This window comes from Moschus berezovskii, chromosome 14 (assembly GCF_049115385.1).
Source record: "Moschus berezovskii isolate FMDL1 chromosome 14, NW_MosBer_1.0, whole genome shotgun sequence".
Classification (NCBI taxonomy): Eukaryota; Metazoa; Chordata; class Mammalia; order Artiodactyla; family Moschidae; genus Moschus; species Moschus berezovskii.
In genome coordinates this window covers 49,547,986-49,570,573 of record NC_142473.1, presented here as the reverse complement: position 1 = coordinate 49,570,573, position 22,588 = coordinate 49,547,986, and the positions used below count along the sequence as shown (strand labels likewise).

At 44.6% G+C, this 22,588-nt stretch overlaps 1 protein-coding gene across 18 annotated transcripts in view; it reads left to right on the top strand.

Annotated features, from left to right (window-relative positions):
* Nucleotides 1-22,588, top strand: part of PPFIBP2 (PPFIB scaffold protein 2) — a 167,664-nt gene that overhangs the window by 77,486 nt on the left and 67,590 nt on the right. For 13 of the 18 annotated variants that reach the window (XM_055423442.2, XM_055423446.2, XM_055423445.2 and 10 more), the window contains 2 exons: nucleotides 11,352-11,444; nucleotides 15,931-16,044. In XM_055423442.2, coding sequence (XP_055279417.1) covers nucleotides 11,352-11,444; nucleotides 15,931-16,044 — 207 coding nt within the window. Of the gene's footprint in view, nucleotides 1-264; nucleotides 559-9,566; nucleotides 9,829-11,351; nucleotides 11,445-15,561; nucleotides 15,782-15,811; nucleotides 16,045-22,588 lie in introns of those variants that run through there. The other 5 variants (XM_055423448.2, XM_055423447.2, XM_055423450.2 and 2 more) reach the window with 4 other exon arrangements.

Below are 22,588 nucleotides of genomic sequence, written 5' to 3'. Positions count from 1 at the left end.
TTTTTAATAATCATGAATTAGGTTTGGAGTTGGCAAGATGACGAAAGAGCACTGCTCAACGAGGCTCCTGTTTTTACTCTGCTCCTGGCTTTCATACAATCACTTTGCAAGATACCAACACACTTATAAATACCACTTCTACAGTCAAGTGTTGTAGGTTCTTTATGCATCCAGCCATGTAATCAAGAGAACTGAGCAGAGACTAAGCTCATGCAAGGCTATTATTTTGGAACAAGATCTTGGTTAATCACATGCATTCCTCTCTCTTCTCATCCTACTTTCCAGGATGATCAGTTGCAAGCCGTCATGTACATCACACCAGCTCCTTCGTTGGAAAGCTTCAGATAGTCTTCAGGACATCCTTTGTTTTGTGTTAGTTCTGGGAGACCAGAGTAGCTGAAGGGTGGCGCTTGTCATGGCTTCACAGACAGCTAGCTGTTTCAGGAAGACTGTCTTCAAAGGTGCTGTCCTCTATTCTCCTGAGGGAATTCCTTCATTGTTTTCAAGACAATCTTTCCAGTGAGGACTCCACTATAAAGCCTCTCCACTCACTTGAAGGTATTATCGATTCATCCATCCCCTGTGCCACTGCTGCTGGCTTATCACATCTAACTGTACAACTACAGAGGTTTTTCAAGGCAGGGACTGCCTAGCACAGAGCATGGCACCTCATAGGTGTTCAGGAATATTTGAGTACTGAATAGATAAATGAATGAAACATGATTGCATAAACATTGGTTGACCCCATATTTAATTTGCTATTTGTGAACTTTGCTTTGCTCTTCCCTTATGGCGGAATATTTGATAGTGACGACCCCACCAGCAACCCTCAGTCTCCTCTTAGAAAATTGCAGTCAAGGGCATAAGGAGGTCAAAGTCAGGATAAGATCTCTCTTGTTGGACTCCTGGTAGCTAAGGATTTGATTGTGCTCTGTTCACACTGCATTTCAAAGAAGCTCTGTGCCAAAGATAGTGGACTGGCTTAGCTATTCCTTATCTAGAAAAAGTGGCTTTATCATAACTGCTAGAAGGCCCTTAAACTCCTTAACCAAAATATTGAGGAGAGGCTTTCCTTTTTACAAGCACCCTGCCTGCACTCATTCCATTTGGCTTCCTTGCTTGTTACACCTGAACCATGTAATAGGAGTTGTAGCTTTTATGATCTAGTTTATATTTTTAATTTTTTGGTTTCCCCCTTTTTAATGTGTAATTTTATTACTTTTTAATTTATTTATTTTTGGCTGCACTGCGTCTTCGCTGCTGCATGCATGGGCTTTCTCTAGTTGAGGTGAGTGAGGGCTACTCTCCAGTTGTGTGTGTGGGCTTCTCATTGCGGTGGCTTCTCTCGTTGCAGAGCACAGGCTCTAGGGTGCCCAGGCTTCAGTAGTTGTGGCACGTGGGCTCTGTAGTTGCAGCTCCCAGGCTCCAGAGCACAGGTTCAGTAGTTGTGGCACATGGGCTTAGTTGCCCCGTGGCATGTGGGATCTTCCCAGACCAAGGATTGAACCAATGTCCCATGCGTTGCAAGGCAGATTATTATCCACTGGACAAGGGAAGCCCCCTCACGCTTATTTTTTAAGGTCTACATTTTCCAAGTTTCTAAAAACCTTGATATGTGATTGGTGGTCCTAAGCTTGAAGTATAGCCTTGGTGACTTTGACTTATCCCTGGGCCTGGCAGCCATGGCTCCCTTGAGATGGGTTTTCTGGATTTGATATGATCCCCTTGACTAGGCAGCCTGGAAACATGACTGGAGCTGTCTCACTGGGGAGCTGACTGCTTTAGTCTTTTCCCACAGTCCGTGCCTGCATACCAAATGGCACCCCCACGCGACCTCTCCTCCACCCCACTTGACTGTTCTGTGTTCTGGAACAAACTCTTTCCTCCTATTCAGTGAGGTGCCATGCTGACAGGAGGCCCCCTAGGACATGCCCCCAAAGGAATGCTGCAGAACTGCCCTCACTGAACACCCCTGAGGATGTGCCAGGCACAGGAGAGAGGCACACCCTTCCAGCAGAGGCCAGCCATCCTGTGAAAGAGTCAGACTCCTGGGGATTCCTCATGGCCTACATCTGTGGCACTCACCCCCTCCAGAACTCTGCAGAGACCTAATATGGCCATCCTTGGCCAAGCTACTCAGTACAATGGAGGGACCAGGCCAAGAGTGAGCAAGCATTGGGGAATCTGACCGGCCACTAGAGTCAGAGGGTGATGACTCTGAGGAGGCTGTCAGGGGCTTGGGTGGGGGTTCAGCTGGAAAACTCATGTTTAACTAATTGACCTGAGTTTCAGATTGGAACAGAAAAAAATTTAAGTATTTATGATCGGTCATTATTAGCTATTGAAATTCTCTTTGTGGAGATCATAAGCATGTATGTAGCACCGAGGACTTTTAGTACGGTAGCAGGATGCTCATAGAAAAGAAAGACTGTGGCCATGTAGATATGACTCTGAACATGGGGACGTTTTCAGGGACAATGGAAAGAACAGGTTCTCAGCTGTTGGCACAGGTTCTCAGCTGCTGGCACCGCAGGCATGATTCCAGAGCTCTTAGCTAACAGTGGGTTCTATGTTGTTCCTTAGGCACTTTGTTTCCAGCCCCAAAGCATTTGGGTTATTGTTCCCTTGGGTTGTTTGTTCAGATCTTTAGATACTTCATAGGTGTCTATGGGAAACGTTGCCTTTTTTTTTTTGTTCTCTTGCGCAAAAAGAATGAGTTAATTAAAGCCGACAGTGCAAGGGATGAGCTGTGTCTAACTAGGTTTTGGTCTTTTAGCTTAAACAAAGCCATTTAAATGAGTTCCATGTTTCCACGATCATTCAAAAACTGTTTATATTACACAGAGGAAGCATTAGAGCATCTTGCTCCAAACAGCACTGTGCACATTTATTCCCACGTGTCTTTGTGTTTAATGACCTAATTGACCCTCTGTGTCCCTCTGTGATGTATGACTTCCTCTATTTAAGCTTGAGATGAGGTGACCTACCTGAGCTTGTGCATGGTTAGTGCAGCCCCGCCTCCTGATTATTCCCAGCTGTCATTCTGCACAGGAGGTCCTACCTTTTGGAGGAGGAGACTGTAGGAATTCTGTCCATGAATATGGAAATCCCCTCCCAACAATCTCCCCAGGGACCCCCCTGCCTTGAAGTCCAGATGAGCAAAGGGTGGGAGCAGGGAAGCTGCAACTTTCAGACCTGGCATTTGTACAGCTATATAGGGCATGTTATTCTTTCAACATAACTTCTTAAATATGTTGTTAGGTATTTTATGTTCTTCTTTTTTTTTTTTTGGCTGTGCTGGGTCTTTGTGGTGGTGCGTGGGCTTTTCTAGTTGCAGTACATGGCTTCTGCAGTGTTCAGGCTTAATAGTTGCTCCACAGCATGTGGGATCTTAGTTTCCCAACCAGGGATCGAATCCATGTCCCGCATTGGAAGGCTGATTCTTAACCACTGGACCACCAAGAAAGTTTGTGTAGTCTTATTGCCCTTCATGTATTCATTTCCCATCCACCCTATGTCTTTTAGCCCTACTTTAGATTCCTGTTCATTTTTGTTGTGTTTTAACCTATTTTTCTTTATTTCATCTCTCCTCCACACACATCTAGTTGATGCCCATGGGCCTAATGCATCTTGTATTATTCCCTTCTTAACCTTCTTGCTCTACTGGAGAAGTAAGAATGGAGGCAAACAGGTAGTGGACGTAAAGTCACCTGTTTCACACATGAAGGAGAATGGGTGCCTCTTTCATCCCCATGCATCCCACTCAGACACACCCAGTGCCACAAAGCAGATCCCTGTTAGCCTTTGATGATAATCCTGGTTTTAACTATAGTTGGCTCTCAACTGACAATTCTTTCTTAACAATTGCCAGTTCAAGCAATTCAGGAAACAGTAGGCAGAATCCCTTTGTAATTCAGTACTATATCCAAGTAGCAGGAATGCTTTCTAGTAAGTGTGTTTCCACAGGAGTAAATTTCACTTACTGGACTGATCACCATTTGAGACAAATGCTTTAGCCAGGATTTTGGTTGCATGTAACTGAAACTTGGTTTGAGCCACTACAGGCCAACAGGGGACCAACAGGAAGGGCAGGGTTATATCATTGTCTTTGGACAGCAAGAACCAGGGTGAGAATGCCACCAATCTCTTTCTTGGCTTTCATTTGTGTTTCCGTGAATGCTGGCTTCATAGCTGACTCCTATCACAAACCAGTTTCCTCCATGTGGAAGACATGGCCACTGACAACCTCAGAACCTTCTAGCACAACTGCTACCATTTTCAGTTCCTCAGTTTAAAAATTCAGAGGAAGGATTCAACCATCCAAGCTTCGCATCAGAGACTGGGAAGGGTGAGAAAATCTCCACGAAGATGGCAGCCCTCACTTGTGCCAAATAGTTACAGCGAAGGTAGTGATCCCAGCCTGTTGCTTTTTCTCAGCAAGAAAGCAAGAGGAAAACTGAGGGTTTTGTTTTTGTTTTGTACAACTAATGATGAGGGTTTGGGGGGCATCTTAAATATCCTGTGATAACTCATCCCTAATAAAAATGCAATACCCCAAGATATGGAAAACCTATGTTATTTCTCAAGTCTGCTAACATCCAGCTCTTGGTGCATGAAGGACTTAACCAAGGGTAAACCCCTTATTCACTGACCCATGGAAGAGGTAGGGGGCAGGACTCAGATTAAGCTTTGTGTAGCCCCAAATGCCTTTTCTATAGAGACTCTGTTCGTGCTGGAATCTTGGTGGTCAGTCCTATACTTCCTGGGCCCATACAGTCCTCTCTCCACCCTCCCACTTCTCTCCTAATGACTGAGGCCGATTAGCTAGCATGTTCAACTCCATGACCCCCAACCATAGATCAGCCTGCATGCCTGCTCCATCATCGTGAAGCTTCTCTCTCCCATTTGGAGATGGCTTAGAACATAACCCCACTATAGGCTGCTGACTGCTGGAGCTGTACATTAGGCCTGCCTAGTCCCAGCATCAACAGCATGTTGGGTCTTCTAGAAAGAGAGCCACAGCCTGTAGGAGTCAAGATGCTGTATTGTCTCTGTTCCTGAGGACTCATCAATATCACTCTCAAGGCCTGGGAAATGCTTTTTTTTTTCTAATTGAAGTGTAGTTGATTTTATAATATGTTAGTTTCTGTTATACAGTGAAGTGATTCAGCTATATAGATACAGATATTCTTTTTCACATTCTTTTATAGTTATTACAAGATTTTGAACGTAGTCCCCTGTGCTATACAGTAGGATCTTGCTGTTTATTGGTTTTGTGTACACTAGCGTATGTATGTTAATCTCCAGTTCCTAATTTACCCCTTCCCTCCCCCCCTCCCCCTTTGGTAACCATAAGCTTGTTTCTATGTCTGTGAGTCTGTTGTTATTCAGTTGCTCAGTCATGTCCAACTCTTTTCAACCCCATGAACTGCAGCCATGCCAGGCTTCCCTGTCCTTCACCGTCTCCCAGAGCTTGCTCAAACTCATGTTCATTGAGTCGGTGATGCCATCCAACCATCTCATCCTCTGTCGCCCCCTTCTTCTCCTGCCCTCAATCTTTCCCAGCATCAGGGTATTTTCCAGTGAGTCAGCTTTTCACATCAGGTGGCCAAAGTGAGTCTGTTTATGTTTTATAAATAAGCTCATTTGTATATTTTAGATCCATAAGTAAGTGATCTTATATGATATTTGTCTTTGACTTGCTAACTTAACGTGATAATCTCTACGTCCATCCATGCTGCTTCAAGTGGCATTATTTTGATCTTTTTATGGCTGAGTAAGACCCCATTATAAGAATATGTCACATCTTCTTATCTGTTCATCTGCTGATGGACATTTAAGTTCAGTTCAGTTGCTCAGTCGTGTCCGACTCTTTGTGACGCCATGAATCACAGCACGCCAGGCCTCCCTGTCCATCACCAACTCCCGGAGTTCACTCAAACTCATGTCCATTGAGTCGGTGATGCCATCCAGCCATCTCATTCTCTGTCGTCCCCTTCTCCTCCTGCCCCCAATCCCTCCCAGCATCAGACTCTTTTCCAGTGAGTCAACTTGTCACATGAGGTGGCCGGATCGCCGAAGAATTGATGCTTTTGAATTGTGGTGTTGGAGAAGACTCTTGAGAATCCCTTGGACTGCAAGGACATCCAACCAGTCCATTCTAAAGGAGATCAGTCCTGGTGTTCATTGGAAGGACTGATGGACATTTAGGTTATTTCTATGCCTTGGCTAGGTGTACATATATCTTTTTGAATTAAAGTTTTCTCCAGATAAATGCCCAAGAGTGGGATTTCTGGATCATGCGATAACTCCATTTTTAATATTTTAAGGAACCTCCATACTGTTTTTCATAGTGGCTGCAGCAATTTACATTCCTATCTGCAATGTAGGCAGATTTCTTTTTCTCCACACCCTCTCCAGCATTTATTATTTGTAGACTTTTTGGTGATGGTCATTCTGACCAATGTAAGGTGGTACCTCATTGTTTTTTTCTTTTTAAATTTTATTTATTTATTTAAGTCTATGCTGGGTCTTTGTTGCTGTGCCCAGGTTTTCTCTCGTTGCAGTGTATGGACTTCTCATTGCAGCAGCTTCACTTGTGGAGGGCATGGGGACTCAGTAGTTGTGGCACACGAGCTTAGTTGCCCTGTGGTATGTGGGATCTTCCCAGATCAGGAATCGAATCCATGTCCCCTGCATTGGCAGGAAGATTCTTAACCACTGAACCACTAGGGAAGTCCTTACTGTAATTTTGATTTGCATTTCTCTGTTAAGATCTTGATGTGGTATTTCTGAATTGTGTTTTATATTTCCCTTGAAGAGGTCTGGGTTTTACAGGATGGATTCCTTTATCCAAGACTTTGCCCAGCTTCTTGATAGCAAAGCTTTGATAGAAGCAAAGGTGGCTTGGCACCACTATTGAAGTCTCGGCAAATGTTTCTGTATTATTGACAATATACACATAAGAACACCCCGTGCTGATTCATTTCTGTGATATGAGAGGGTATATACTTCACTGTGGCATCCTTCAGTAAGAGATGCAAGAGGACATGGCAGCAGCAATCTGTAGTTGCCACTTCCATAGTATACACAGATCCCTTGCTTTCACGATATCTCTTGGTCCCACAAAATATTATATCAGGTAACTAACATGAATTGTAGTTATAAGAATAGCTCTGATCATGGAAAGTTTGGATACGAAGATTCAGTTTTCCCCTCTGTCACATTTGTAGAAATAACCATCAGAATAGAAGAGGAGAAAATTTGATCAAATATATGTGTATTACACCTTAGTACATCAGAATTTCATTGTATAGATCCTGCCTAGGGGCTAACAATGAGTTGAAAAATGACCTCTTTTTTTAAAAAAAATTATATTCATCAATGGGATGAGCATCCTTAATAGGGCAGAACTCTCTTTGGATCATTTGCTGTCCCAGGTAGGGAGGAATAGAAACTTAGCATTTTCTATTAGACTCCTTCAGAATTCAGTGTGACTTTCTCCTCAGTGGAATGTTGATATGGTTCTCTCTCTCTGACTTCATGCATGGAGAGCTGGGCAACCACTCCACCACCGATTTACCTAATAGAGAATATGGACCAGACTTTTCAGAGACTCCCAAATCTTGGAATCACTCAGGGATCCAGTTGATGATCTCAGTATTGATCCAAACCTCCTACCGCAATGCCACTGTATAATTAAGGCTTGTGTGCAGTTTTTCTGAGAGCTGTTGACCTTATGTGGAAGAGAAAACACAGGACTCTGAACTTCACCAAAAGCAAAGGATGATAATACAGCAGACTTCTGTCTGGGACATTGTCTCACTGCTGTTTAATACCTTTTAAAAACTTGCTGGAGAAGAACAGTGACTTTTGCACACTGAATGAGAGGAAGGTGCCCTGTTCCTCTAGAATGGTGACTTGGGTTGAGGGAGGGACCTTTCTGCCACGAGCGGCAGTTACATGGGCAGACTGCCAGCAGAGGACATGCCTCTCAAGTCTGCTGTGCGTGTGTGCTCAGTCACTTCAGTCGAGTCCAACTCTGAGACCCTATGGGCTATAGCCCGCCAGGTTCCTCTGTCCATGGGATTCTCCATGCAAGAACAGTGGAGTGGGTTGCCATTTCCTCCTTCAGATCTCCCTGACCCAGGGATTGAACCGGTGGTTCTCCTGCATTGGCAGGTAGGTTCTTTACCACTACGTCACCTGGGAAGCCACTCAAGTCTGCTAGGGGAGGAAAAATGCTCCTAGAACTACTCTTCTAGTTTCTCAAATAGTGCTTCCAGCTTTTGAAATGTATTTTAATTCCTTGAGTAAATATAGTTTTGTAGAAAGCTCAAATATTGTGGTTAAATAAAAACCAATCTTGACCAAATCTCCCAGTCTCAGCTATTCATAACCCAGAAATTTCCCTAGAAGAGAGCACTGTTAAGGGTTGTTCTGTAACCTTCCAGACACTTGATTTATTTTCATGCATATATCAATACTTATGGAACTGGATAGTATTTTTTTTAATATTTATTTTATTTGGCCGCACCTGGTCTTAGTTGCAGCATGTGGGATCTAATTCCCTCCCCAGAGGTGGAACCCGGGCCCCCTGCACTGGCAGCGTAGAGTTTCAGCCATTGGACCACCAGGGAAGTCCCTGGATAGTGTTTTTTCTAGTATCATACTGTATGATTCTTTGAATCTTGCTACTTTCACTCTCCAGTATGTCTTTTATTTGTATTTGTATATGTTAAGATGCGACAAGTTGTACATAATATGGGTGAACCATAGTTGTTTTTTTTTAATCCACTTCTCTATTAATATTTAGGTTCAAAGAGCATTTTTAAATATTATACTTTAAGTGAACTTTCATACAATCCCAATGTATGAAACAAAATTTATACTGATCTGTTCCTCAATTAAGCTATAACAGAGAGCTTACTAATTTAATATGTAGTAACTTAGACAAATAATCCATTTGTGCCTTGTCCATACACTTTGCCCGCAGTTTCTTTCAGTGTAAAATTAGAATATAAATAGCACCCTTTTAGCAGAGTTGTGGGAAGGATTAAATGAATTGGTATAAGTAAAGTGGTCTCAACAGTGCCTGGCACGTGGTGATCTCTGCCTTACTGTAGCCTGCTTTGTGTCTGGAGCACAGTGCTTGGACCACATTGTATTAGTTTCCATGGAATTGCTTCGATCTCTGGCCCTTGAATTGACTAACCTTTGACCTATTGGAGAGCATCGTAGGAGAGCAATGAGTTCTGCTTGGCTCTGTTTACTGTGAGGCTATCACCATGAATATTGTTTATCCCACTGCACAGAGTCTCTCTGTGAAAAGAAGGGACTTTTCTCCCTTTCTTAGGAAGAGTTGTGCTTCTCCTAGAGTCACCTGGAATTTTTCATACTAATCTGTGTATCTTTTAACTCAGTTGTGCTTCCCTTTTCCCATTGGCTGCTAGAGTGGATTCAGATTTTTTTTTTTAAATCTACTTCTATGACTCTGTGGCATGCAGTTTGTACATTAACTGAACTTACGATGTCAACTTCCTGACTTTATTTTTTTTGTCAACTAGCTGCTTCTCTGGGTGAGTGTGTGGGTAGATCTTCTACTGCATGAACACACCACTCCATCTGACAGAGGCCCGGGTGGTGAGGTAGTTTACTGGAGTCTTGTGGAAGGAGCCTTCCCTTCACCTGCTGCGGGACAAGTGGCAGCTGCCAGTGCTGGGTGGCCCTGTGCACGTGCTGACTTTGGCACTGGGTTTGGACATGCACAGCTTCACTTGGATGCCTGAGTCCTTTCCAGTTTCTCTCTCCTCTGAAAATCACCATCATGTGAGTTCTTGGACATAGAAGCTATTGACTGCTGTTAAGAACTATTTTCCTCTCTCGTTACGTTCTGAGAAAATGTTGGTTATAATTATATCTTTGGATACTAGTCAGTGTTTGACCATGTGATGACTGGAATATTGATTCATGGAATAATAATAAACTGCTGTCAACACAGAGAAGCCTTTGGTGATCGTCAAGGCCCTTTGTTTATATTATGAAAGAGCATCCATAACAATGAACAAAATGCAGACTGGAGAGGGCCTGGAGGAAGAGGCAGTGGAATGGCAGGGGTGCCCTGTCTGTCTGGCCTGTGTCTGGCACAGTTGCCCTGGGAAATGGCCCCTGGGCTCACCCTCCCACTGCACCTTCAACAAACAGCTGGTGCTTCTCTCACAAGTGACACTCCAAGGCTTGAATAAAGAATTCTTGGTCCCTGCTTCTTTTTTAGAGCCAGGCCTGGCTCCGCCACCTGCCCTCACCTAGGCAGTGCACTGGGGAAGTGGCAGGACAAGGGAAGGAATGTGATGTGTTTTCTTAAAGAAAGAGGATTGGAAAGTGCATACTGAAGGTTGAAAAATGTGGTTCTGATGGGGCCTTAAATTCATTGTGGAGAAAGGGTGTCTGATTGGGCCTTAAATTCATTGTGGAGAAAGGGTGTGTGGGAGATGCTGGTCCAGTTCAGTTCCATTAGCAGCTACCTCCCTCCTCCCTGCCTACAACCAGGGCAGACACACCCTCTGCTGTATCAAACTTCCCTCACCTCTGATTTCCATGGTTTCTAGCTTCTTTGTATTTCCTGTGTTTTCCTTCTGCTTGGCCCTGGAGATCCCTCTGGCTGTCATTTGGGTTCTTCTCAAGCTGTTTCTTCTTGGCTTACTCTTCTCAGCTCTAGCACTGCAGCGACTCCATGTGCCACCCTGGCTGTCACAGCCCTTACTGAGGGGCGGGATTGTCCATTCCCGGAAGGGAGCATATGAGGAGATGAAGAGCCTTGCAGCTGACATCCCTCACCCTTCATGCTCTCTGCAATGTTCAGGATGGGTCTCCACGCTGTAAGGTGTGACTCGGCTTTGGAGAACCCTGGCAGGATAGTCAGGAGACGAGGATCTGTTCTGGAGTTGTTCCCATATGGCTCCTTGGTGAATGATATCAGCTCCCTGGTCTCCTCAAAGAGGTGGACCCTTATTGCTGCTGGTGCAGCTGGCAGGCTGTGCCTCCAACCAAACCAGACCCAACATGCCCAGTCATGTCAAGCACCGCCGGGTCTGGAGTTCCATGAAAGCCTCTCTAGCCAAAGGTGAGGTCATCCAGGGGGTGGTTTCGCCAACTTTGATGGCACACCTATCGCTGGCATCTGGTCTGGTCCTCGTTGAAGTGGTTTCGACATCTTGTGGTTTCCTGTTGAGGTGGGTTGTTTTGTGTAGATAATCAGTGAAACTGTCCTCACCAGTTGCATACTTCGTTTGGAAGTTGGTAAGATGTTTTGCCAGCCTTTTAAGTGTGTGTTTTTTTCCTTTTCCCTTTAGTCCCAGGTAAATCACCACAGTGCTGCCGGTAATGAAACGTACCAGGAACGCTTAGCACGCCTAGAAGGAGACAAGGAGTCCCTCATATTACAGGTGAGCCCTTTCTGATAGGAATCACTTTGTTGTGTTACCTCCAACTCCCGCATTGCAGTAGCTGCTTTAAGTGGGAGGGAAGTACTTAGGGTTTTCTCTGTGGGGTATCTCCTGTTCCCAGAGTGTATGTTTCTCGAAAGACTTCTACTGAAACAAAGCAGAAAGTAACTGGGGACACAGTTTAACTCTGACCTTGTCTTTGGGAGGCTGTGAATGGATTCATTTATTTATCACAGACTATGAGAGTACTTGCCTCTATATACTGGAAGGTCTATGACCAGGCTGATTAAATGGGGCCCTGTCCTCCAGGAGTCTTGCAAAGGAGATAAGATGTGTCCCCATGGCACTAGTAAAACTAAGCCCCTTTAAAAGCCCCAGGATGGATGCTCACAGGATCAGTCTTAATTCATCTGAAGTTGGATCCAAACTGATCACTTTGAGCCCAACCCCCCTGGAGCTGTTAACATGGGTTAATAAGCCTTTGGTGACTCTCTTACTTTGAAGAAAGTGAAAGTTGCTCAGTCATGCCCAACTCTTTGCGACCCTATGGACTATAGTCCATGGAATTCTCCAGGCCAAGATACTGGAGTGGGTAGCCTTTCCCCTTTCCAGGGGATCTTCCCAACCCAGGGATAGAATCCAGGTCTCCCGCATTGCAGGTGGATTCTTTACTTTGAAGAAAGGAACTCCAAAACTTTTCAGAAACAAAGAGTCAAAGATAGTTTCGACTCTGAAAACTTTTTTTACGCATTCTGAAAAGCTGAGTGCTGTTCACGCATCAGACATTGTGACTGATGATTTGGAGAATAATAAGACTAATATCCTAATCCCAGTTCCCAAAAAACTTGGAGAGTGGTGGTTAAGACTGATAGTGAAACAGAAGGGAGGAGGCAGGTATAGGATTCTGGGCCCTTCCCTAGACTGTGGGCCTTAGCTTAGAGCACTAGAGTTAGTACTCATGTTTAGAGGCTACAGTATGTTTGACTACTTCCCTTCTATTTTACCTTATTTCTTTATTTTATGAATGGGAGTATTGGTAGAATATATGATTATTTTAGAAACTTTGGGACGTCAAAAAGAATTTAACACGTTGGCCTTTTCTTCCAGTCTTTTTATTTCTCCTGTCCTGCCCCTATTTTAAAAAATTAAGCTCAGGCCAAATATACAACTACATAATTTTGCATCCTAGGATTTTTTTTTTCCTTCACTTCATTGATTTGTTTATTAAAAAATATTTGCATGCCCACAACTCAGTAGACACTGGTTTTAGGTGCCGGGGAGGTAGCTGTGAAGAATATAGACAAAGTCCTTGTTCTCAAGCTTCCATGCATGTGTGTGTGTGTACAATAAACTAATTCACAAAATGTTTCCAGTGATGATAAGTACTATAGAAGAAAATAAAGCAGGATAAGGACTGTGTAGTCAGGGAAGACCTCCCTGATAGCAGGAGACCTAAGGAACTGGGGAGGGAGCCCCGTGGAGACTGGGAGAAGCACATTCCAGGCAGAGGAGGTGGTCCATCCAGTCACACCCCGAGGTGGGAGTGATCTTGGTGTGTGGGAAGAACAGGAAGGGCCTGTGTGGCTGGAGCTGGTGACCATGAAGAAGCCTGGGAACTGCCTTCAGAGAGGCAGCAGAGGTCCGATTATATAGAGCAGTAGAGTGCAGATGTTTTGAGGGGTGTGTAGTTTTAACCTCCATCCCAATGACATGACTAATGAAAGTGTCCAAAAAAAAAAAAAATTTGCTACAAACAGCATGAAATTGCAAGCTATTGAACCAGGAACCTTCATGGCTGAAATAAGGCATTCCTATTTAGAGGACCTGGAGAAGGAAATGGTAGTCCAATTCAGTATTCTTGCCTGGGAAATCCCATGGCCAGAAGGAGCCTGGCGGGCTACAGTTGATAGGGTTACAAAAGAGTCAGATATGACTTAGCAACTAAACAACCACAACAATTTAGAGGACTATAGTTTAACACAGAAGTAAAGGCTGATCACTGAAGAATTGATGCTTTTGAACTGTGGTGCTGGAGAAGACTCTTGAAGAGTCCCTTGGACTGCAAGGAGATCCAACCGGTCCATTCTAAAGGAGATCAGTCCTGGGTGTTCATTGGAAAGACTGATGCTAAAGCTGAAACTCCAATACTTTGGCCACCTCATGCGATGAGTTGACTCACTGGAAAAGGCTCTGATGCTGGGAGGGATTGGGGGCAGGAGGAGAAGGGGATGACAGAGAATGAGATGGCTGGATGGCATCACTGACTCGATGGGCATGAGTTTGAGTGAACTCCGGGAGTTGGTGATGGACAGGGAGGCCTGGCCTGCTGTGATTCATGGGGTTGCAAAGAGTCGGACACGACTGAGCGAGTGAACTGAACTGAACTAACTCTCTTTGATAGTTTTAAAATCCCGAATTCTTGAATAATCCTTATTCAAATAATTCTAGCATAGTCAGGAAGCTGCTCACAAGAAAAGTCAGAAGTGGATTGTTGATGTTGTTCAGTCCCTAAGTCGTGTCCAGCTCTTTGTGACCCCATGGACTGTAGGGCGTCAGGTTCCTTCTGGCCATTGTAGTGTTTTCTATTCCTCCAGGAGCTTATGGACAGGCTATCAGAGTTGCTCTGACATGCTCACCACTGTCTCTAGAGGCTCCATGGAATAGACATGAGCCCCAGCATGGGAGAGCCTGGCTTAATTCACAAGGCAGTTCAGCCAGACCCAACTCATTGGAGCCCTTGGTCCAAGACGTTCTGGGTTTACCTGCAGAAGAACAAGGGGAATCAGACAGGACAAAATTTGTTGCTTCCAGAATTAAAAGCAAATAAAACCAAAGTCTTTTATTAATATATCTTCATTAGACTGTAACTTCTGAATGCAAGGATTGTCATCTTTTTTTTTCCTTCTTCTACTTTTATATCCCCTCAGTTTCTAAAATTATTTCTAGCATGTAGTAGGGGCTCAAAATTTTTTTTTCTTGAATAAAGGTCACATTTAGAATCTTTACATATTTCGTCCCAATTTTCTACACCTCTCTGTTCATAACTTAGACTGAATATTCATGTTCAGAGTATTCGTAGCCCTGTGTATCTTGAGTTGTATGAGTAGCTGGGCTATAAGCTATAGTAGGCCAGAGACCATGCATTATTCTTCTGGGTACCCCAGTGCATGACCCCACAGTTGGGTACAGACTCTTTAGGTATCAGTCTTCACAGTAAGATTAATCACAGCATATCCTTCCCAAACAGAAACTCTGGGACCCAAGGAGCAAAGGCCACCCCTGGAATGCTACTGTTTTGAAAGTAGAGTAAGTAGTTGGAAAGGCCCAAACTGCTGATCGTGTTAGGCAGCAAGGATAAGATGCCCATTTTGGGATTATATCGAAATGTTAGCACACCATACATCAGCTCCAGGAATATGTTTCAATGATTCATTAATCACTTAGGAACATAAAAATGAAAGGCTTAAAGCAGCCATATTCATTAAAATTAGTTCCTCTGTAAAAGGGAGCCTTATAATTCATAAAGTTTGTCTAAACACTCATAAAGGAATTCACACTAAGGCTTATGCTCCAGCTATCTTTCCTTTACAGACTGAGAAATAATTTACCACCATGTATATGTAAATAGCGATGAGTCAACCATTGGTTAAAAACAAGAAGGCTGTAGAGGATTTCAGTTTACCAGTACTTGATTTCTTTATTTTGGCAGAGGTTTCTCATGCGCTTTCTTCCTCTTTCTGCTCTGAGTCACCTTTTAATAACAAACAAGGAAAAGGGTCCTGAGGCTGTTTGCTGATAGAGAAGGCTATGAAAATCCTCAGTCTGTATTTCGGGTGCAGTTTAAATGACTTATTGTAAATAGATTTTTATGAACTAACAATTCTAATAGACAGTCTCACTGTTCTTCAGAAAGACGTTGTTTTCCTGCCACTGTCTAAGCAGCGTGGCTTGTACACATTTATGACTTAGAGTCATGTTTTGGCCTGTGAGGCACAAAAGCCTCTCTGCAGCCAAGTGTTGCCAGTGCTAATACATGCCCTTTACGTCCCACATTCCTTAATTGCTTCAGAACCCTTGCCTGATAGGTGAGCTGTCCTCACACTCTGATGAGAGAGGGAAGGTCATTGGCTCGTCTGCACAGAAGTTTGGATTGTGCTTCCACGTGAAGTGGCAGAAGCCCTGGCAAGCCAGCCGAGGGAGCCCTGTGGAGGCATAGGGAGCCAGAGTCTAGCCTGGAGGCCACTCTTGTGGCTGCTGGGTGTTTTCCCCGCTGAGTCTGTCAAGAGCCGGAAATGTGACCAACCTTGTCAGGGTGGTGGCTGAGACTTCCTAGCCAGGTAAGAAAATAACCTGGGTTTTCTTCATCTAGGACATTTCCACCACCTGCCACCTGCCAAAAAGAATGGTCATTCTTCTCGCATCCAGAGTCATTGGTGTGTGGGGAGCCAGTCCTGATCCTAAACCTGTGCTTTATTTCTTGGGACAGGTGAGTGTCCTCACAGACCAAGTGGAAGCCCAGGGAGAGAAGATTCGGGACCTGGAAGTGTGTCTGGAAGGGCACCAGGTGAAACTCAATGCTGCCGAAGAGATGCTTCAACAGGTAGGGGCGGGTGAGGCCCAGGGCCTTGGGTCCTGCAGCTGCTCATGTGGGTAAGCCCCTTTCTGGGTCCAGGTTAAAGAGCTCCCTGCTTTCTTTCCAGTCCTGCCTGTAGGGACGGTTGGACGCCCAGCTTGCGGTGTTTACACAGCAGGTGAAACCAGAGGGGGAGGGCGGAGAAGGGCAGGCCTGAGAGGAATAACCTGTCGGGCTGGTTCCACAGATTCCCAAGGTACTTTCTCCAGCCCTGGTTTAGTGAGGAGCTCTAGGCTGGCAATTCCCCCTCATCACGCCAGCCACATGGGACACACGTTGGCTAACTCCTCATGACCAAGTAGCCCACGGTTCTGGCATGGCTCTGCTACCGCCTTTGTCCTATAAGTGGCATCTGGGGTTTTCGAAAGTCAGTTAGCTTATTTTGTGCCTCTTTCCCATCCTCACTCTTCCCCTACTTGCTCTGTGTGCCTTTCTTTGATAAAATTGATCACATTATTACATAAATAATATTTTAATATAGTTTAATATGTATCAAAATGAAAAAAAAATTAGCTACTCTTTTACCATTCAAAAACATCTCTTAAATGTCTTCTTGTTTCTTGTTGGTCTTTTTTGCTATGTGTACATATGATATACAAAACATATTTGTACCAGAGATATGATTTAGTCCTCAGATTTTCTATGCTTAACATCACAGAGGAAGTGTTTTTTTTTTTCCATTTTTAAATGTTGCTGTTGTTGTCTTTACTATCACTTAAAGATTTTTTTTTTGTAAAAATATTATAGTTAATTGACTTCTTGAACAATCTGACCCCTTTGTAAATAATGAGCAGCAATTTTTAGGAAGAGGTGTTAAATTTTTGTCAAGTATTTTCAGAATCTGTTGAGATGCTAATTAGAAATTGTATTTTATGAACTATGTGATATATCTAGTTAATAGGTTTCCTTAACTTGCGTTATTTTTGCATTTCAGTTATTTTGAAAAATAAACCATTATTGAAGTTTACGTGTGTATACTTTGTAGCTCTTGGTATAGTACCTGGCACATAAAATGTGCTCACTACTTATTTAAAGAATGAAAGTCCTTCTTTTAAAATGAGTAGGTTCAATTAGAAGACTGCTTATAATCCTTTTCCCCAAGTTCTAACCTTTTTTTTTTTTTTAAACTGGTCAGGATAAAATTCAAATTATTTCTCTACAGAATAGTAATGAACACAGGCTTTGAATATAACCTCTGGTCTCAGGATAAGTGTCTTACTTCCCAGGTATTTCTTAGCTTTGAGTGCATTTGAGGAACTTTAAAAAAAAAAAAAAATCAGTATTTTTATGCAAATATCTTTGTAGAAACTAGTTCCAACAGCTCTGGAACTGTTTTTAGTTTATCCTTCCACTGCTGATTAATAAGTTACCATGTTCCTGGCTTCATTTGATTTTCTGTTTAAGTTGTGTGCCATTTCTCTTGCTCATCATATTCCCTGGAAATCTGAATGACAATAGGAGTTCTTTTTATTTTTAAAAGTTGAATCTTCCTTTTGAAGACTCAAGAAAAAAAAATAGCCTGGTGGAAAAATCTTAAATAGCAGAAAAGCATTTTCACAGAAGTGCATAGGACAACCCGCTAGATTTTTCAAGAAGGCAGAAGATGCAGTTCTGGGACGGGCACCAGGGAGGAAGATGACAGAATGCTGTTAAAAAAAAAAAAAGAACCTAGAAACCTAGACAGACGTAGACCACAAAAACTTGCATGTGGAAGGGACCATGTCAGAAAAATGGCGGAAGGTTAACGTTTCAGGAAAGTCGTGCCTGGTGAGTAACCAACCACGTAATCAGAGGTCCGAAAATGGTCCATGGTGGTACCTGAGCTCTCTGACCACCGCCCTTCTGCTCTTCCAGGGCCCCCCTACGCCCCTCTCATGACAACGTTTCTGCTTCCTTGTTGAGTCTTTGTACCAAGGAGTTCGATGTTGGTTCCCAGCCCCACCTCGGGGAGGTTGCCTTGTCCTAAGCATTATCCCATAGACTGGATTTTAGACTTAAAAAAAAAAAACATTGCTTTATTTTTGACTGTGCTGGGTCTTCACTGGTGCCCAAGGGCTTTCTCTGGTTGCAGCGAACAGAGGCTGCTCGCTAGCTGTGCTGCTCAGGCTTCTCGTTGTGGTGGCTTCTCTCATTGCACAGCGCAGGCTCTCGGGTGCAGACTCGGTAGTTTCAGCTCTTAGATTCAGTAGTTGTGGCGCACGGGCTTAGTTGCCCTGTGGCATGTGGCATCTTCCCAGACCAGGGATCAAACCCTTGTCCCCTGCATTAGCAGGCAGATTTATCCACTGGACCACCAGAGAAGTTCGGATTTTAGAGTTTTTAAAAAAGTCATAAGCTCGACTACCCCTTTCATCGTGTTTGTATTCTAAGTGTTCTTTCTTGGGTGCTGTAGGTGAGGTAGCAGTCATGTGGTTTGGATGTACCATAGGTAGATGTCTTGGCTTTTTAGATTTTAGCGGGTAGTAACTCTTATTTGTGGAGAAGGACATGGCAACCCACTCCAGTGTTCTTGCCTGGAGAATCCTAGGGATGGGGGAGCCTGGTGGGCTTCCGTCTATGGGGTCACACAGAGTCGGACACGACTGAAGTGACTTAGCAGCAGCAGCAGCAGCAGCAGTACTAAAAAGCTGGAGAAGGCAATGGCAAGCCACTCCAGTACTCTTGCCTAGAAAATCCCATGGATGGAGGAGCCTGGTAGGCTGCAGTCCGTGGGGTCGCTAAGGGTCGGATACGACTGAGCGACTTCACTTTCACACATTGGAGAAGGAAATGGCAACCCACTCCAGTGTTCTTGCCTGGAGAATCCCAGGGACGGGGGAGCCTGGTGGGCTGCCATCAGTGGGGTCACACAGACTCGGACACGACTGAAGTGACTTAGCAGCAGCAGCAACTCTTCTTTGCTCCCTCTGAGGTTGAAAGCTCTTCCTGAACTTAGCCAAGTTATTTTTACATCCATAACTTTGACCATGTTCTCTCAGCCCTTCAAGGGTGAAATGAAAGCAGTGTGCTATTGCACTTCTCTCCTGCAGGATTCTGAGTTCAGTTCTTATGGGGCCTCTGAGGCATCGCTCCCACTCATGTGTTTGCTGGGTTTGGTGGTGCCTGAACTGGAGATGGTTAGGTTGCCAGCTCTAAGTCCCACGTTGAATGTTCTACACGTGCTAATGCTTCTCTGAAATCTGCTTGATACTGTTTGAAAGGATGCTTAATTCTTACACCACAGTGCTGATGTAATGCCATCTATAGGTTGGAGTGTGTACATAAGTGTCCTCTTAATTGGGGACAGGCAGAGACTTGCCTGATCTGACTGTGATATCCTGGGCCCCATGCTCATGGTAGAAGCAGGCATGACTCATGTCCTTGAGGCAGAAAATGGACACAAACAATTGCCTCTTTCTGCTAGCCCTCGAGACCATTCTTGCCTGAGCCAACCTCGCCTGCTGTTAAAGGCCCAGGAACTCCGAAGGAGCATGGGGCCGGCTGACTGCACATGGACACTGCTTCTCTTGGGAATGCATTCCTAGCAGCCCTGCCCTTTGAACACATCCTGTCTGAAGTGGCACCTGACTGCCTGTGTATGCCCAGTGTTGCTAGATATTCCAGTTTTCACAAGAAGCTGGGAATTCACATATAAGGATTTAAAGATTGGTCTTTCTATTTTAACATCTTACCAACCAGAGACATATTAATATGTCTTTTGTTACCTGAATGTTATTGACTGGAGTGTTTCAATATTCGCTAACATAACAAATCAGCTGCAACAGGTATTAGTGTCTGTAAAAATCCCCAATAATGTGTTAAAAAAAAAAAAAATTGGCAACCAATTTAATGGCAACCAATGGGAAAAGAAAAGTTTGAACCACACAATATTTACCATCAGGCTAAACCTGGCCCATTGACCTCTGATCTTGATTCCAGACTTGACCCCTTGGGCCAGCTAGAAGACCACTGTTGAGGCAGGGTAGGCTTAAGGAAACCCATGCTCAACCACGTAACCCAAACCCTGTGCGTCCATGGGCTCCAAACCCCACTGTGCTGTCTCTCCCCACAACTGTTCTCCTGACCAATGTCAACCTCCCTCCAGGAGCCCAAGAGGGAGGAAGTTAGTTTCACACCCAACTTGTGAGCCAAGGACCCCTCAGCCTGGCTGGCCTGCCCCCTCTCCTAAGTGCTGACCTCTTTGTTGTCGTTGTTTAGTCACTAAGTTGTGTCCAGTTCCTTATGACCCCATGAACTGCAGCATGCCAGTCTTCGCTGTACTTCATTATCTCCCAGAGTTTGCTCAAACTCATGTCCATTGAGTCACTGATGCCATTCAACCATCTCATCCTCTGTTATCCCCTTCTTCTCCTGCCCTCAGTCTTTCCTAGCATCAGGGTCTTTTCCAGTGAGTTGGCTCTTCCCATCAGGTGGCCAAAGTACTGGAGCTTCAGCTTCAGCATCAGTCCTTCCAGTGAATATTTAGGGTTGATTTCCTTTAAGATTGACTAGTTTGATCTCCTTGCTGTCCAGGAACTCTCTCCAGCACCACAAATTGAAAGTATCAATTTTTCAGTGCTCAGCCTCCTTTATGGTCCAGCTCTCACATCTGTGCATGACTACTGATCTCTTAGCTCTCATCTGTTTTCTTCTACACGCTTACCCATCTGGTCTCCAGAAAGGGAGAGCATGAAGACCTATGGGGATAGACAAGTGAACCAGGACCAAACAGAATCAGCACAGAGGCAGGGCCACGTGAGATACACATAGATTATGGATACGTTTGAGGGCAAAATACTTCTTGTCTGTTTCAGAACATAGGGTGGGAACAGAGCATCCATAAGTACCCCTTGGGACTTCCTGTGATAACACCTACTCTGGTATGGTCTCTGACTCACTGAGCATGTCTAAATTCCCCAGGGAACCTTCCCCTTTAGGAAGAGACATTTCCCAGGAAATGTACAAGTGGGTCTTCGAAGGGCCACAGCCTGAGTCTATTTTCACTGGTCTGAGTATGGAGCCCACAGGGCTGAGATTTGCCCCTTGGTTCCTTAAGCAGGTCATGAAGTCCCTGGTGGCTTTTTCTAGAGCGGCCTCCATGGGTTCTCTGGGAGGTTCCTCTGCCTCCGATTGCTGACCCTTCTCCAGAGGGTGATGATTTCAGGGAAGAAGCCAGTGCATTCAGTGGAGAAGAGCTTTCATACAGAGCTGGCAGTCAAAGGGAGTGCTTTCCAGAGACTGGCCGTCAGCAGATGTAATCAGTGTCGAGAACAGAAGCCATGTTTAGTGCCAAAAAGAAGAAAGGATAAGGAATCCGAGGTGGGAGGAGGAAAGGCTGCAGAGCTCCTTGGAAGACACAGTCCAGCTTTGGGGAAACTGGGAAGGACTCCTGGCTCTATTTCAGTCTTCCTACCTGACCTGGCGCTCCAGGCATCAGGTAACCTCATTGATGTTGGCTGCCTTTTAGGTGAGTTGTGTGCTCTGCTTAGTCACTCAGTCACGTCCAGCTCTTTGCGGCCCCACAGACTGTAGCCTGCCAGGCTCCCATGTCCATGAGGATTCTCCAGAGGGCAAGAATACTGGAGTGGCTTGCCATGCAACTAATTTAAATGAAATTTAACCCAGGGATCAAACCCAGGTTTCCTGCATTGCAGGCAGATTCTCTACCCTCTGAGCCACCAGGGAAGGTGAGGGGTGGAGAATGACAAATGGAGGGGATTTGGAGTCTGCAGATTTAACATTTGAGGTTGATCTGGATAAGTCAGTGAACCTATGTTCTTATTTATAGAGAATGAGGATGACAGTGTGGATTCTGCTCTGCCCACCTCTTAGAGCTGTAGTACAGTTCTTCCAGTTTTGTAAAAACTGGACCATTGCATAATGGCCGGGAGAGTGCAGGACCCAGGCTCAGCTCCAGCCCCTGAGTCGAGTGAGGGACCAGTGTGCCCAGATGTGTGAACACAGCAAAGTGTCGTCAGCACCCGGTTCATGAATTCCTAAAGAGCACCTTGAGGAAAGTCTTTCTGCCTCAGAAAGGACATTAAACAGAGCTGTGCACATGCTCCTGTGGGAACACAAATCTCTCCAGGGAGATAGGGCACTTGAGTCATGAGTGAAGAAAACAGGGATTTGCCAGTTATTCCCCAAAACTCCCCGTGGGAGATTCATGAGGCAGATAACTGCTTTCCTCAGGTTTATCCCATTTGCTGTTGAATCTCCAGACCGCAACATGAAGTAGGTGCTTTACCCCTTTTTATAGATAAAGGGACTGAGGTTCATAGAGATGATTTAGTTAGTGGGGACTGAGTCAAATCCAGCTTGAGTACGAGCCCCTCTCCCTGAAAGAGACTTCCCGGCAAGGCCTTGGCCTCTTACCTCAAAGGGCAAAGGGACACATTTTTCCTTTCAAGTCTTTCCATGGCATATATTCTCGTTCTGGTTTCAGGTTGCCAGTCTGGCTACAGCCCTCCATCATTGGCCAGTAACTCCTTGGGTCAGGTTCCACACTTAAAGATGGAAGTAATTGCTTCAA